The 14,352-nt window shown below is 45.3% G+C and overlaps 1 protein-coding gene across 1 annotated transcript; it reads right to left on the minus strand.

Annotated features, from left to right (window-relative positions):
- Nucleotides 1-6,595: 6,595 nt before the first annotated feature.
- On the minus strand, nucleotides 6,596-11,686 carry LOC123350984 (BRI3 binding protein). The gene is made up of 3 exons (XM_044989994.1): nucleotides 11,229-11,686; nucleotides 9,244-9,346; nucleotides 6,596-7,014 (listed from the first exon to the last, which is right to left on the minus strand). The coding sequence occupies exons 1-3, from the start codon at nucleotides 11,430-11,432 to the stop codon at nucleotides 6,596-6,598; spliced, it is 726 nt and encodes a 241-aa protein (XP_044845929.1). The 5' UTR covers nucleotides 11,433-11,686.
- Between the last annotated feature and the right edge of the window lie 2,666 nt (nucleotides 11,687-14,352).

Raw genomic sequence — 14,352 nt, forward strand, 5'->3', positions numbered from 1 at the left:
GGCACCAGAAACAAACACTTCCGGGGTCGCAGCCCCAGATCGCGCGAGAGCTGCAGGGTCAGGGGGGCGGGGGCGGGCGCGAGAGGAAGGCGGGAGGGGCGGGGCGTGGATGGAGTGACACAGAGACAGTGGCGGGAAGGACACAGAGCAGTGGAGGGCGGTGGGCGAAGGGGCAGAGGAAAGGCTGCAATGCAGATCCCGGCTTTCCGCTCCTTTGTGTGTGCAGGGCCGATCAGCTGCATCTTTCTATTGCCCGTAAACTCAGCAAACCAGCCCTGGCTGTTTCACCTCTCAGATCAAATACAGCTCCAAGGAAATACCCGGGGTGGGTGTGGGCTTACTGCCCACAGCAGCGTGCGATTAGAACGCGTGCAATAGTATCGGAGGAGTAGCCCTGTTAGTCTGGATGTGTAAAAGCAGCAAAGAGTCCTGTGGCAATGTAACTAATTGGAGCCCTCGGGTTCCTGACCAAGGGCCAGCCCAGTATCGGGTTTTGGCATCACAAATAGGCGTGGGAGTAGCCCCATGGGTTGCCATGGAATTTAGGCAAAGTTTATCCATCTTGGAAGGATGAAGGGCGGAGCGGACTGTGCTAATCTGGGGGTGAGTGACCAGCCTCTTGAGACTGAGAGCAAATTGCATATGAGGTGGTTTTGTGTAAGTGACCATTTACCACTAAGTCCAGTTTGTCTGGAGATCTAAGGGGACTGTCTGAGTCCATGGTAAGTGTTATAGTGCCCTAGGAGTTGACATTTGTTCCTGGCTTGGTAAAATCTAATTATAAAACACCCCACCAGTTTGGGGTCTCGGCCCTGTTTTGACAGTCTGCCCTGAGGCAGACACTGGCACTCTAAGTCCTGAGCCAGGCAGTGCGATGGTGGGGGGGCTTTAATACAAACCATCAAATATGGAGATCAAGAGAATTAGCAACACTGCGCTGCTCCTCAGGAAGACCCATTGGCAGGGTGCTACAGCTTTCCCTAGCCCCCAGACCGGGACGTTTCTCCAAGGACACAACTGCAGAAAGCTTCACCCACCCCTGCTCTATCACCGTGCCCCTCTTTGGTCTCCCCTCAGAGGATCCTGCTTAGCTTCCCTCGCGCCAGGTAATGTCACCCCTCCTCTAACGTCAGAGAAGGCGGCGGGGCTGGAGGGATTGGTCAGGCGGGGATGAGGGGTTTTGAAATTCCCGCATGCAGCTGGCCGTTGGTCTCCGCCGCGCACCCCGGCTGTGGGAGGTCCTAGCTTGGGATGCGGGGGCCGCACTCGGGCTGCGATAGGCCCCGGCCGGCCCGCGTAGACAAGCCGCCCCCTCCTCCCGCCAGCATCAGTCAGAGCTAGGCCGTGGGGGTGGGGGCAGCAGCTGTTAGCTCACGGCGGTTCAGTGGGGGCAAACCGCCAGCAGGGAATCCGCCCGCCCGCGCTGGGCAGCTGTCACCCATGAGGAGCTGCCTACCCCAGCCACCCAACACAGTTGTTGTCTCATCGTGGCCTGAGAGCAGCCCCCACCCCCCACTGTAACTGTGACAAGAAGAAGTGGGTATTCACCCACGAAAGCTCATGCTGCAAAACGTCTGTTAGTCTATAAGGTGCCACAGGATTCTTTGCTGCTTCTACAAAACCAGACTAACACGGCTACCCCTCTGATACTTAAGACCTCCAATGAGTGCAAGGTATCAACCAGAGCCCCGGCAGCTCCCATACAGGGCTGTGTGGTGAGCTGCCTGGGCTCTGTCTACACCCAGCTCAGACACCCCCAGGCAGGCAGGCTGGCAGGCGCAAAGTGCACCTGAAGGACAAGGCACCATTCGTGCTGTTGCATTGACAAATCGGCAGGCACCTGATGACATGGAATAGTGCTAGAAAGCAACAGGGTTTGGGAGGAAGCATTACTGCTGTAAAATCTGTGGAGTCAATGATCCACCCTCTACAGTCTTTTGTGACTTCTCCACAGACTATGTGGGCAATGGCCATAGATCACTGTCAACAGAACTACGTGCAGCTATCAAGGGACACAGGCTTGCAACAACTTGTATAGCATAGGTAAGATTAAAGAAGCGTCTGCTTCTCTTAAATGGTTTTAAGCTGCAGGGTTATCACAAACGATGTATGAGGCAAATTTTCTTTAATTTAGACAGTCAGGTGCCATCATACCTCTTTCTCAAATAGTACAAGAGTGGAGTTCCAGAAAATTACTTTTCCTCCAAACAGATGCTTTGCAACAGAACAGTCTTAAGAGCAGTACAGGTCTCAGTGCAAAGTTTCAGTAAACATTTATTTTGTTTAAGCTTAGTCACAATACCATAATTCGTGAAATTGGTCTACAAATATAACTACATAATACATTGATCTGGTGGTCAGAGAAGTAATAAATAAAGCCATGTATAGCTCTGTAAAAATAAGTTTGATATTCATAACTACTTAAACTATCAGCAAAATCTAATATTTCCTTAAGGGTCATATGTCAAAAGTAAACATACACAATTTTCTTCAGAACAAATCATTTTACATAACAATTTGCACAAATTTAAACATGATCTAAACTTTAAATCTCATGTACAAAACAGGATGTGAAATTAAATGACATCAGTGCTGAAAACCAGTACTACAATAGCAAATATAATTCCTGGTTAAAAAGAAGAAAGATCAATTTTTAATGTGCTAATTGTAGTCACAGTTCAATGGAATTATCCAAAAATTTAAAATACATGCAGATACAATAAAATCTTTATTCTCAAAAAACAGACAAGTAGAACTTAGTCAATAACATCATTAGCTGCCAAAACAGATTATTAGTATGTGAGGCAAATCACATTAAAAAACTTTACACCATCAAAAAGCTAAGTTTCCACATTAACTATGCAACAAACAAGTCTTTAAAAGCAAATCACAATTTGAAGAACACACTATTAAGTACAGAACTGAGCTACACCAGATTTTGTACATTGTACTCTGACATTCAATACCACTTTTGAAAACATTACATTCTGAATACAAAACAGTTAACTATAGGTGAGGTGTGTACTTTAAGATAAATTGCTACAAATGTAAAGCTTTGCAGAAGGTTGATGTATTGAAATACATACAGTAGTTTCAAATATTAGAACCTAAACTATGAAATATAAATACTTAAGATCTTAATGGAATTTCTGTTAAAGCCAGACAGCTTGAGATCCATCATAAACTATCATGTCGATCAATCAAGTAATGTGACATTCTTTTAAGTAGCTACTGAAGACAGTAAAAGGACAATAAAAAGGAGCAGTTTAATATTATAGCCTCTAGAACTGATGACAGGATTTGTTAAACTATGCTAAAGAATGCAAAGATACTACTGCCCACCTCAGAATGAGCCATTTAGTGATTAGAGCAAAGTACTGGGAGTCATGAGATCTGGTTTTATTCCTATCTCTGCCACTGACTTGCTGTGTGGTTGTGGGCAAATCACTCAAACTCCGTGCCTCAGTTTACTCATCTGTAAAATGGGATGATTACATATCTTTGTAAAGTGCCCTGAGGCCCTCATAAAAGGCAGTATAACACAGTCACTGCCTATGGAATGAATTATGAAGAATGGAGTAGAAGAGCCTAGTAGGTGAACAGTATAATTTTGTATGGAAAAATATTTGTAAAATATATTTACAAATGTCACTTGAGAACTGAAATACACCACCAGATTAGCCTTCCAAAAACATTTTAACTACTGTGCACGTTAAATTCAGAGCATTTTCAAGTACAATCATTTAATTTTTGTTTGTGCTCTTTCAAAATAACTACTTTTGAAGTTAGCAGATGATACACTGAGATAATTGAATATTGGGAAACAATACTGATTAAAATAGCCAATTTTAAATAAACTGCCTAAGCATATTTGTCTTGTCTATTTAGAACATTTTAAATTTTCTACTGTGTTTAAAATGAAACATTTCACTCTGCATGGGATGTAAGTAAATACAAAAATATATTTTCCTGCATACAGCAGGGTGGGCAAGTTTGGGAGAAGAGTGTTGACACAAAAGGGCTGGTTTTATCAAAAACTAACAATGTGACATAAAAAAAGACATGGGAATAATATTTTAATTTTTTTCTTCAATACTAAATATAGATTACCTAAAATATAAAACATTTTATGTAAAATATAAATCATATTCATAGAAAACAGGCATGAATGTACAGACTTCAGGCGACAGTTACACATCCCTGTATTTCTTTATTTAGGACACAGTTATGCAAAACTGACTCATGTCTCCTTCTCCCCCAGTTGTCCCATTGAAGACAGTAGTGCGACTATATGTTCTAGTAAGGTTTGTTGGCAGGTTTCAGTCCTTAGGCCCAAAATTCACAAAGCACTTTGCTAAATTGGGGCTTTAATACCTAATTTAAGAGACTACTCTGTACCCAGACCCTACAAGCACTACTGAGTGTAGTGATTTTTACTGTGAATAGTCCCATTGATATCAATAGCACTACATATATTAGAGTTCACAGGGTTGAGCCTGTAGGACCCTAACCTAGTTTTTAAAGTATAAGAATGAAGAAAAAAGTTTACATACGGCATTATTAATCTGGAAGTTTGCACATAATCATACAATAATTATTTATTGTTTTATGGGCAAGGGTTGGGTTGTTTTGGGGGGCTTTTTTTGGTTAAATCAGATACTTCGCAATTTTCAACAAAAACTTCATAAGGATTCACGGTTTTTTCATTTGCATGTGTGGCCACTCAGATGGCATGAAGGATTAAAATGGCTCACACTACATACTGTCAATTGCACATTATACCAACTAACTAAGTTTAAGTGCTCACTGACAAGTTGGTGCCAAAGGTCAAAAAAACCCTACATTTTAAAATGCCCATAAATATGGATTTAAAAATAAATCATAGTAATACATGTTCAATATGACAGACCAAAAGAGAGATTAGGCAAGTAACATACATTTTTAAAATAGTTTTGTATACTTCAGCATTAAAAATTAAAAGGAAATTTACAATGAAAATTCAATGAAATGTTAAAATCCTGGTTAAACCCCAAACCAGCAAGTTGAAGACAGAATGCCAAATTCTGCTTAGGTGGTTATATGCAATTCCTCTGAAGAAAACAGGGACACATGTGAAATAGCAGTTTTTGGCTCAGCACCAGATTTTAACACAGCTTTTTAAAAATATTAGAAACAGGTTCTTCATAATGATGGTGCATTTTACCTTTTTGGGTATTTATACTGTGCTCATTGCTATGGTATAAATGCACTCTCACCATACATCCCCGTAACACCCTTGAAAGCACTGCATTACAAAAGTTAAATGATTTCTCAGACTTTCTTCCCTGAGGTTACCTTTGTCTCAACACACTTCAAGAAATCTTACAAAGTCAGTGTCATAATGATCTAGCTTGTTAGCATGATGAGGATACAAATACATACACCCACCAAAATAAAGTTGCTTCAAAGCTCTCCAACATCACTTTGAAATAATCTCCTATTTTATACACACTCCATAATGTGACTGACCTCCCCAAAGATCCACCGGGGACACGGACTTCAAGCAAAAAGCACCCGTAAGACTTAAAATTTTAGAAAAAAATCCAGATCTTCCTCAAGATAGATTTATTGCTGCTTATTGGTCCTGAGAAAGCTTTAAGCAACAATACATTTGGAAGTATTTTATCTGCTGCATTTTTTGTTCTGAGGAAGCATGTGGGTCCTGAGATTAAAAAAAAAAAAATCCTATTTCTTCCTATGCACTCCTATGTGGAAAATGCTTTATTGTGATCAAATATAAACTACTCTGCCACTGAAAATTTGCCAGCACACTACATTTGTTATCCTCATAGCAATTTTTGTTTTATTAAACTGCACTTTAAAAAAAAAAAACAACCCTCCCCCCCCCCCCCAAAAAAAAAACACTGATGGCAAAGTCCATAATATGAAAAACTAAGAAAGAAAACCACATACCTGTAGTGTGTTATGGGTTCTTCATTTTGGAGTGGCTTTAAAGGGCTTCTGATTTATGAAGTAACTCCCTTCTTGCCATTAAAAGCTATGGTATGATATTTTTTGGCCTGAATGTGAGAAAATTTTTCATACTATATGAAAAGGCAACTTCAGGCAATGAAATAAGTCAACAGTAAATTAGAATGCTCGCAACTTTGTAAAAAAAATTAAAACGTGGACCCACAATCACTACTTCTCAAGAAAAACATTTGGTAGCTTGAGTAAGATTTTTTTTTAATGTCAAATTTGCATAATGCTCAGCTCAGCTTCAATATTTTAAATAGACTACTCAATTTGCTTTTATAAAAACTCTACAAAAAGATGTTTTTAAATGCTTGTAAAAGTAAGCGTTTTCACTGATAAAATTCTAGTCATGGATAAAATTCTCTGAATATACAGCTAACATCTCATATCTTATTTTACAAGTGTAATGTTTCTGAGTGTATAGTCTAGATAAATTACTCTTATTCTTCTTAACACATGATCTAAAGTTTTAACATTGTATATTTTTATCATGTGATATTTTGTTGCTTAGTAACTTTCAATGAGATAGTGCTTAGTAACCTTCTAGTGAGCTGGTGTAAAGTGATCTATAGGTTTTATTTCATTGGTCATTGGCTCTGTCCATGTTTTCCATTATCCTAGTAAGACGTATGTTCAGAAGTCTAATTTGACTGTCAATATGGTCAATCTTCTCCTCAAGGCTGCTGCTGCTGTTTCTCCTCCAGTAAAATCCAACGGGCCCAGTCATGAAGTAGACTGCTACAACAAAGCACAGAGGCAAGACTGCATGCTCTGGTTCTCCTTCATACTTCTGGAGGATGTATACACATGAGAGGGCAAACAGAGCAACTCTTACAATCCAGAAGAAGCGACCGAACAGCATATGTAAGAGACAGAAGAAGAATCCAAGGAAGATAGACAAAAACCAATAAGCAAGTAAAACAGCACCAATCAGCAGAAGAACACGGGTAGGGTTGTTGGCAACTACTGCAGGGCTGAAATAATGAGTCAGGTTGGAAGCTGAAAAATAAAAACAAATTTATGAGAAATTAAAATTTAGTTTAATTACCTCAGGCTAAGATAAGTGTAAACTGTGAGCATAACTAGTGAAAGGCCATATATCTGCAGAAGTTTCAAGGCTGCGGTTTCTAAAAAAGGGGGAGGGGGGGAATGACCAAATTACTGGATAATTATAAATATATATGTACCCCCTGTGTGTCCCTTTCATTCAGCAGCAATCACTACATTATTTCTATGGTTGTGACTGAGTGAATTCACTTCAGTTAAAGAGAGGGCCACACTAGTCCAGGGCATAAGTTTAGAATTAAGATCAAGGGTAAATATGGCCTTCATGTAGTAACAATGTTTAGATATTATTTGTTAAGCTGCATTCAGCATCACACAACAGAATAGTACATGCACCTTTAGGATCACGACTATTTCTACCCTTTGTTTCTTTTCATTCTCCCTCTGCCCCCATCTTCCTTTGCTTCCCTGCCCTTTCCCTGTGTGTCGTTCCTTTCCCCTCTCTGCATTTCTTTCCCTGCAGCAACTCTCAGTTTACCCTTTGGACTTCTTCCTCATCCCATTCCATCTGATAAAATGATCAGCAATAAAATAATGACAACATGTAAAGAGATTAATGACAGGAACTCCATATGCATGCAAGACTGCTTAAAATTATTCAGCTTCATTGACTCTAGATCCCAGAACCATTAGGAAAATAATTTAGTTGGAAAAACATTATTTTAATTTTTAAAGTGTCTATTTTTTGCTCTATGGATTACAAGCACAGTCATCATAATCAGAGAGCCACATATCCCAAAGTTTTCCTTCAAAATTCACACAACACCGGAGCAAGGTGCTATTTCCTAGGCAAGGTTTATAAGCACCAACGAGTGTGTCACCATATTAGTGCACATGGGCAAGCCACAGCAATATGCCGTGGTTTTGGAAAAGCCAGTCATTCGGTCAAACCAAAAAAAGATATTAGAAGTGGAGAGAACATTCTACTACTAACTATTGCAAAGCACATTATAGAAAAGTGCTCCATTAACTTCAACATGGTTTCCATCATTAAGTGACAAACTTAGTAGATAAAAATCCTCTTAATATGTCCCTGTTCCAGCCCCAATGTCTGATTTACAGCATCCCCAGGACCATGGGTCTTCTTTTCTCTCTTACAGAGAGGAAAGAAGTCACATTTACAGAGTGCTCTATATAACCAGACTTAGCATTAAGAATGTTACAAATATCATAGATGGGAGTAAGAAAAGGGAGAAATGAAGAGGAGGGAAAACAAGAAAAAAAACTTAGGTACAGGCAAGGAAACAGACAAAATGAAGGACGGGGAAAAAAATGTGAAAATACTGGGTAAAATTATGCAGACCTTTTTCATTCTTTTCTAAGGAAAACTTTCCAATAACTGTCCTCACTCCAGAGAAATATTTTCAAGGCATCCTCATCACTCTAACACAGTAAAGTGATTAAGCTACACAAACCCTTTAAAAGTTTTATTTCCCAGACCCCTGCCCACAGAATTTAACAGTGTTGAATCCTAATTACAGAACAGATATAGCAGCAGTGCAAAGCTTTTCTCATATTGCTTTACCAATACACTTCACCCGCTTCTGGAGTGTTGAGAGGAGAGTTGGGATAGATGGAATTTGAGGGATTAAATAGTAAGAAAAAGAGAAACAAACTAGAGGTGGGAAATAGACCCTACCAACACATTAGAAGGGGTAGCTACCTAAACCAGCCTTCATAGTTGCATACTCTCATTGCTCTAGAAACTGTCCTCTCCATTCTCTTTAGTGGATGACACTCAGTCACAAGTCTCAAAACTCCCAGTGAAGAACAAAGATTAACCACTAACCTGTCCAGATTTAGAAAGATAAGCAAGACATCTCTTTGCCCAGATTTTCAACTCCGTGAACTATCAGATCTTGGATTTTAGCTCACTGGTCAGATCTCTTTCCATTCTCTGCTTCAAAGCTACAGAATGCAGAGTAGCAGGATTGTTTTACTTCTTTTGTTTGGAAGTATTAATGACAAAATGTAAACCCTGAAAGTGCTCCCAGAAACTGCGCTGATGAATGATTTAGAAATGCATGTAATAAACAGGTATCAAAGATAATACAAATGCAAAGTAATACATACCTTATTAACATTCTCCATCCTTCCCATACCTGTAAAAACATCCATAAGGATTACCTGCATAATTTTGGGTTTAACAGACATCACACTTACCATCAATTCCAAGAACATCCAGCACATCAGTCCATATTCTCCAAAAGGTGTCTACTAATACATCCACACCGTAAACAAATCTTTCCGTCAGCCTAGAGAAAAACTGTAAAATAAAATGATACTGTAAAGAATGGCCATTGGAAATCAACCTTGAGAGGTTTATGCAGTTTATTCAATTTTCAGTGCATCTAAAAATATATATACATCACTGATTGATCAATCAAGGTACATACAATATATATTTCCCTTTACCATAGTATCTGAGCGCCTCCAAGTATTTAAAAATAAATGTAGCAAATCTTTCTTCCCTTCCAGATCACAGGAAAAACTGAATTAACATAGTTTTTGTTTGCCTGCTTGTTCATATGTGTGTTATTTGCAACAGGTTCATAACTGGTATGTGAAAACTAAAAACTCTTTCAATGCAATCCTCAGATATTTACTGAAAACCTGACAGGTCCATAAACAATGTGTTGGAGATATACACAAAACTTGAATGACAGTGCAAATTATACTCATTCTATTCAGTAAATTAACATACCTTTATGTTACTATGATACAGAGGGAGTTAAGATTGGGAATTTGTGAAGTTAGAAGACTGAATGAGAAAATGAGTACACCTGAAGGCTGATTTCTTTTGGGAACAGCCTAATCTAAATTTGGTTTGAAGATTACAATTCTTGTTAGTCTTATTTCAGTTCTTGTGTGTATCCCTGAAGAATTTGACCTGAATCGCTGAGAAGGGTCAGACAACACTGTGGAAAAAACACCTGCATCCTCTCAATGCTACTGCCTTCACTGCTATAGAAGCTACTCCAAAGGTTTTCAGGTCCAAATTTTGCCAATGTAGTAGCAGCCTTCTGAAGATTGTCACTATAAACTTCCTGAACAAAAAGCTATCAAGATTATAGATGAAAAAGATGGATATTTGGCTCAGCTTGCTTCCTCTAATCTAGCACCTGCATCTTCCATGCTGCTCCCTAACACTGCCAGCTATCCTGCAAGAACCTTCTCCTGGCCTCCTAGTGACATTCAGCTCAGCCTTCCCCTCTCTCCGTTTCAATAATCTTATCTGAACACATTTTTTTCTTTCCTTGCTCAGGTGTCTTGATTCTTTCCCTCCGATACTTTACTGTATTGAATACAAACAATTATGTAACTATATTTCAAAAAGAACTGTGACAAAACAGAAATATATGCTCTGTATAAATTGTTTACTATAGTTTCTAGTTTACTCTCCCAGCACTAGTTCAACAATTCATCCACACTTCTATTTGTAGTAACAACAAGGAGGCGGCTAAGGATTTCTCACTCAATGTTTGCTTGGGATGGTAAGGCGTTCTCAAACCTTGTTTTTCTTTGCTTTAGACCACTAGAGGTCAGAGGGCCCAGGGTCCACAATATGAAAGTCATTGCCCATTTCTTCTAAGCCGCACGAAGCTGCGCTAGTATCTGGTGGATTAGAGATGCAGAGCAGCCACCCACAGAGGGAGCCAGGCAGCTCGCTGCTGCGCTGAGTTGCTCACAGTGCTCCCCCGTCCAGCCCCGTGGTCTCTGTGAAGGCTCTTTGCTGCTGGTTAATCCTTACAATGGGGTCTCATTTAAGTTTTCGGGGAGCAGAATGTCTGCGCGGAGGGGGGCTGTTTATTAGCTCATAAATCACAGGAAAACGTGCACGCACCAAGCCCCCCCCCCCCTTCCAGCCTCGCCACACGCAACCAAGAGACGCTTCGGGGTGAGGAGGCAACGAAGGCAGGTGGCCTCCGTGGTGCTTTCAGCGATTCCCGCTCCCAGGCAGCCTTAGCCCCCCAGGTGCTGGCGGGGCGTGCTCGGGGCAGCGCAAGGAGAGCGGGGCCTGCGACGGGAAGGGGAGGGGGCCGGCGGGGAGCGCCCGAAGCCGGGAAGGGCGGCTGCGCGGGATGGCGGGAGGGCCCGGCCGAAGGGCCCGCTAGCGGGGGCTCCCCTGGGGGGGGGGCGGGTCTCACCTTCTGCAGGGCCCGCACGTTCTCCTCGCCGAACAGGCTGCTCACCGCCTGGTAGACGCCGCTGGCCGCCCGGCGGAGGCTGTTCTGCTTGTCGGCGCCGCGGCTCCGGGCCGCCCAGGCTCCCGGTCCCACCACCTCGCCCAGCAGCAGCAGGAGAAGCAGCGCCAGGCCGGGCACGAGCCGCCCCCTGCCTGCCGCCGCCATGTCGCTCAGCCCGGCCAAGCCCACCTAGCGCCGCACGCTGCCGCCTGACCGCGAGGAGCCTGCGGCCGCCGCTCCCAGCATCCTCCCGCCAGGCGGGCAGCGCCGGAGTCAGGCGGCGGCGGCTGCAGCGCCCCCTGCGGGAGGCGGAGCGGGAGGGCCTGTCCCTCGGGGCCGCCCGCCCGCCCAGGAGCCCCCGGCCCGGGCAGCCCTCATCGCAGGGCGCCCCTCGCCCGGGACACACACTGCACACCCCTGACAGCACAATACACACACTGCACACCCTCCCCCTCACAATACACACCCCTCACCGCGCAACAGACACACTGCACACCCCTCCCCTCACCGCGCAACACACACACTGCACACCCTCCCCCTCACAATACACACCCCTCACCGCGCAACACACACACTGCACACCCCTCCCCTCACAATACACATCCCTCACCGCGCTACACACACACTGCACACCCCTCCCCTCACAATACACATCCCTCACTGCGCTACACACACACTGCACACCCCTCCCCTCACAGCGCAACACACACTGCACACCCCTCCCCTCACAATACACACCCCTCACCGCGCTACACTCACACTGCACACCCCTCCCCTCACCTCACAACACACACACTGCACACCCCTCACCTCACAACACACACACTGCACACCCCTGACTGCACAATACACACACTGCACACCCCTCCCCCTCACAATACACACCCCTCACAGCGCAACACACACACTGCACACCCCTCACCTCACAATACACATCCCTCACCGCGCAACACACACACTGCACACCCCTCCCCTCACAGCGCAACACACACACTGCACACCCCTCACCTCACAACACACACACTGCACACCCCTCACCTCACAACACACACACTGCACACCCCTGACAGCACAATACACACACTGCACACCCCTCCCCCTCACAATACACACCCCTCACCGCGCAACACACACACTGCACACCCCTCCCCTCACAATACACATCCCTCACTGCGCAACACACACACTGCACACCCCTCCCCTCACAGCGCAACACACACACTGCACACCCCTCCCCCTCACAATACACACCCCTCACCGCGCAACACACACACTGCACACCCCTCCCCTCACAGCGCAACACACACACTGCACACCCCTCCCCCTCACAATACACACCCCTCACAGTGCAACACACACACTGCACACCCCTCCCCTCACAGCGCAACACACACACTGCACACCCACACACTGCACACCCCTCACCTCACAACACACACACTGCACACCCCTGACAGCACAATACACACACTGCACACCCCTCCCCTCACAATACACACCCCTCACCGTGCTACACTCACACTGCACACCCCTCCCCTCACAGCGCAACACACACACTGCACACCCTCCCCCTCACAATACACACCCCTCACAGCGCAACACACACACTGCACACCCCTCCCCTCACAGCGCAACACACACACTGCACACCCACACACTGCACACCCCTCACCTCACAACACACACACTGCACACCCCTGACAGCACAATACACACACTGCACACCCCTCCCCTCACAATACACACCCCTCACCGCGCAACACACACACTGCACACCCCTCCCCACACAGCCCAACACACACACTGCACACCCCTCCCCCTCACAATACACACCCCTCACAGTTCAACACACACACTGCACACCCCTCCCCTCACAATACACACCCCTCACCGCGCTACACTCACACTGCACACCCCTCCCCTCACAGCGCAACACACACACTGCACACCCCTCCCCCTCACAATACACACCCCTCACAGTGCAACACACACACTGCACACCCCTCCCCTCACAGCGCAACACACACACTGCACACCCACACACTGCACACCCCTCACCTCACAACACACACACTGCACACCCCTGACAGCACAATACACACACTGCACCCCAATACACACCCCTCACAGTGCAACACACACACTGCACACCCTCCCCCTCACAACACACACCCCTCACAGCGCAACACACACTGCACACCCCTCCCCTCACCGTGCAACACACACACTGCACACCCTCCCCCTCACAATACACACCCCTCACCGCGCAACACACACACTGCACACCCCTCCCCTCACAATACACACCCCTCACCGTGCTACACTCACACTGCACACCCCTCCCCTCACAGCGCAACACACACACTGCACACCGTCCCCCTCACAATACACACCCCTCACAGCTCAACACACACACTGCACTCCCCTCCCCTCACAGCGCAACACACACACTGCACACCCACACACTGCACACCCCTCACCTCACAACACACACACTGCACACCCCTGACAGCACAATACACACACTGCACACCCCTCCCCCTCACAATACACACCCCTCACCGCGCAACACACACACTGCACACCCCTCCCCTCACAATACACACCCCTCACCGCGCTACACTCACACTGCACACCCCTCCCCTCACAGCGCAACACACACACTGCACACCCCTCCCCCTCACAATACACACCCCTCACAGTGCAACACACACACTGCACACCCCTCCCCTCACAATACACACCCCTCACCGCGCTACACTCACACTGCACACCCTCCCTCACAGCGCAACACACACACTGCACACCCCTCCCCCACACAATACACACCCCTCACAGTGCAACACACACACTGGACACCCCTCCCCTCACAGCGCAACACACACACTGCACACCCACACACTGCACACCCCTCACCTCACAACACACACACTGCACACCCCTGACAGCACAATACACACACTGCACCCCCAATACACACCCCTCACAGTGCAACACACACACTGCACACCCTCCCCCTCACAATACACACCCCTCACAGCGCAACACACACTGCACACCCCTCCCCTCACCGTGCAACACACAC

Source organism: Mauremys mutica, chromosome 16 (assembly GCF_020497125.1).
Source record: "Mauremys mutica isolate MM-2020 ecotype Southern chromosome 16, ASM2049712v1, whole genome shotgun sequence".
Lineage (NCBI taxonomy): Eukaryota > Metazoa > Chordata > Testudines > Geoemydidae > Mauremys > Mauremys mutica.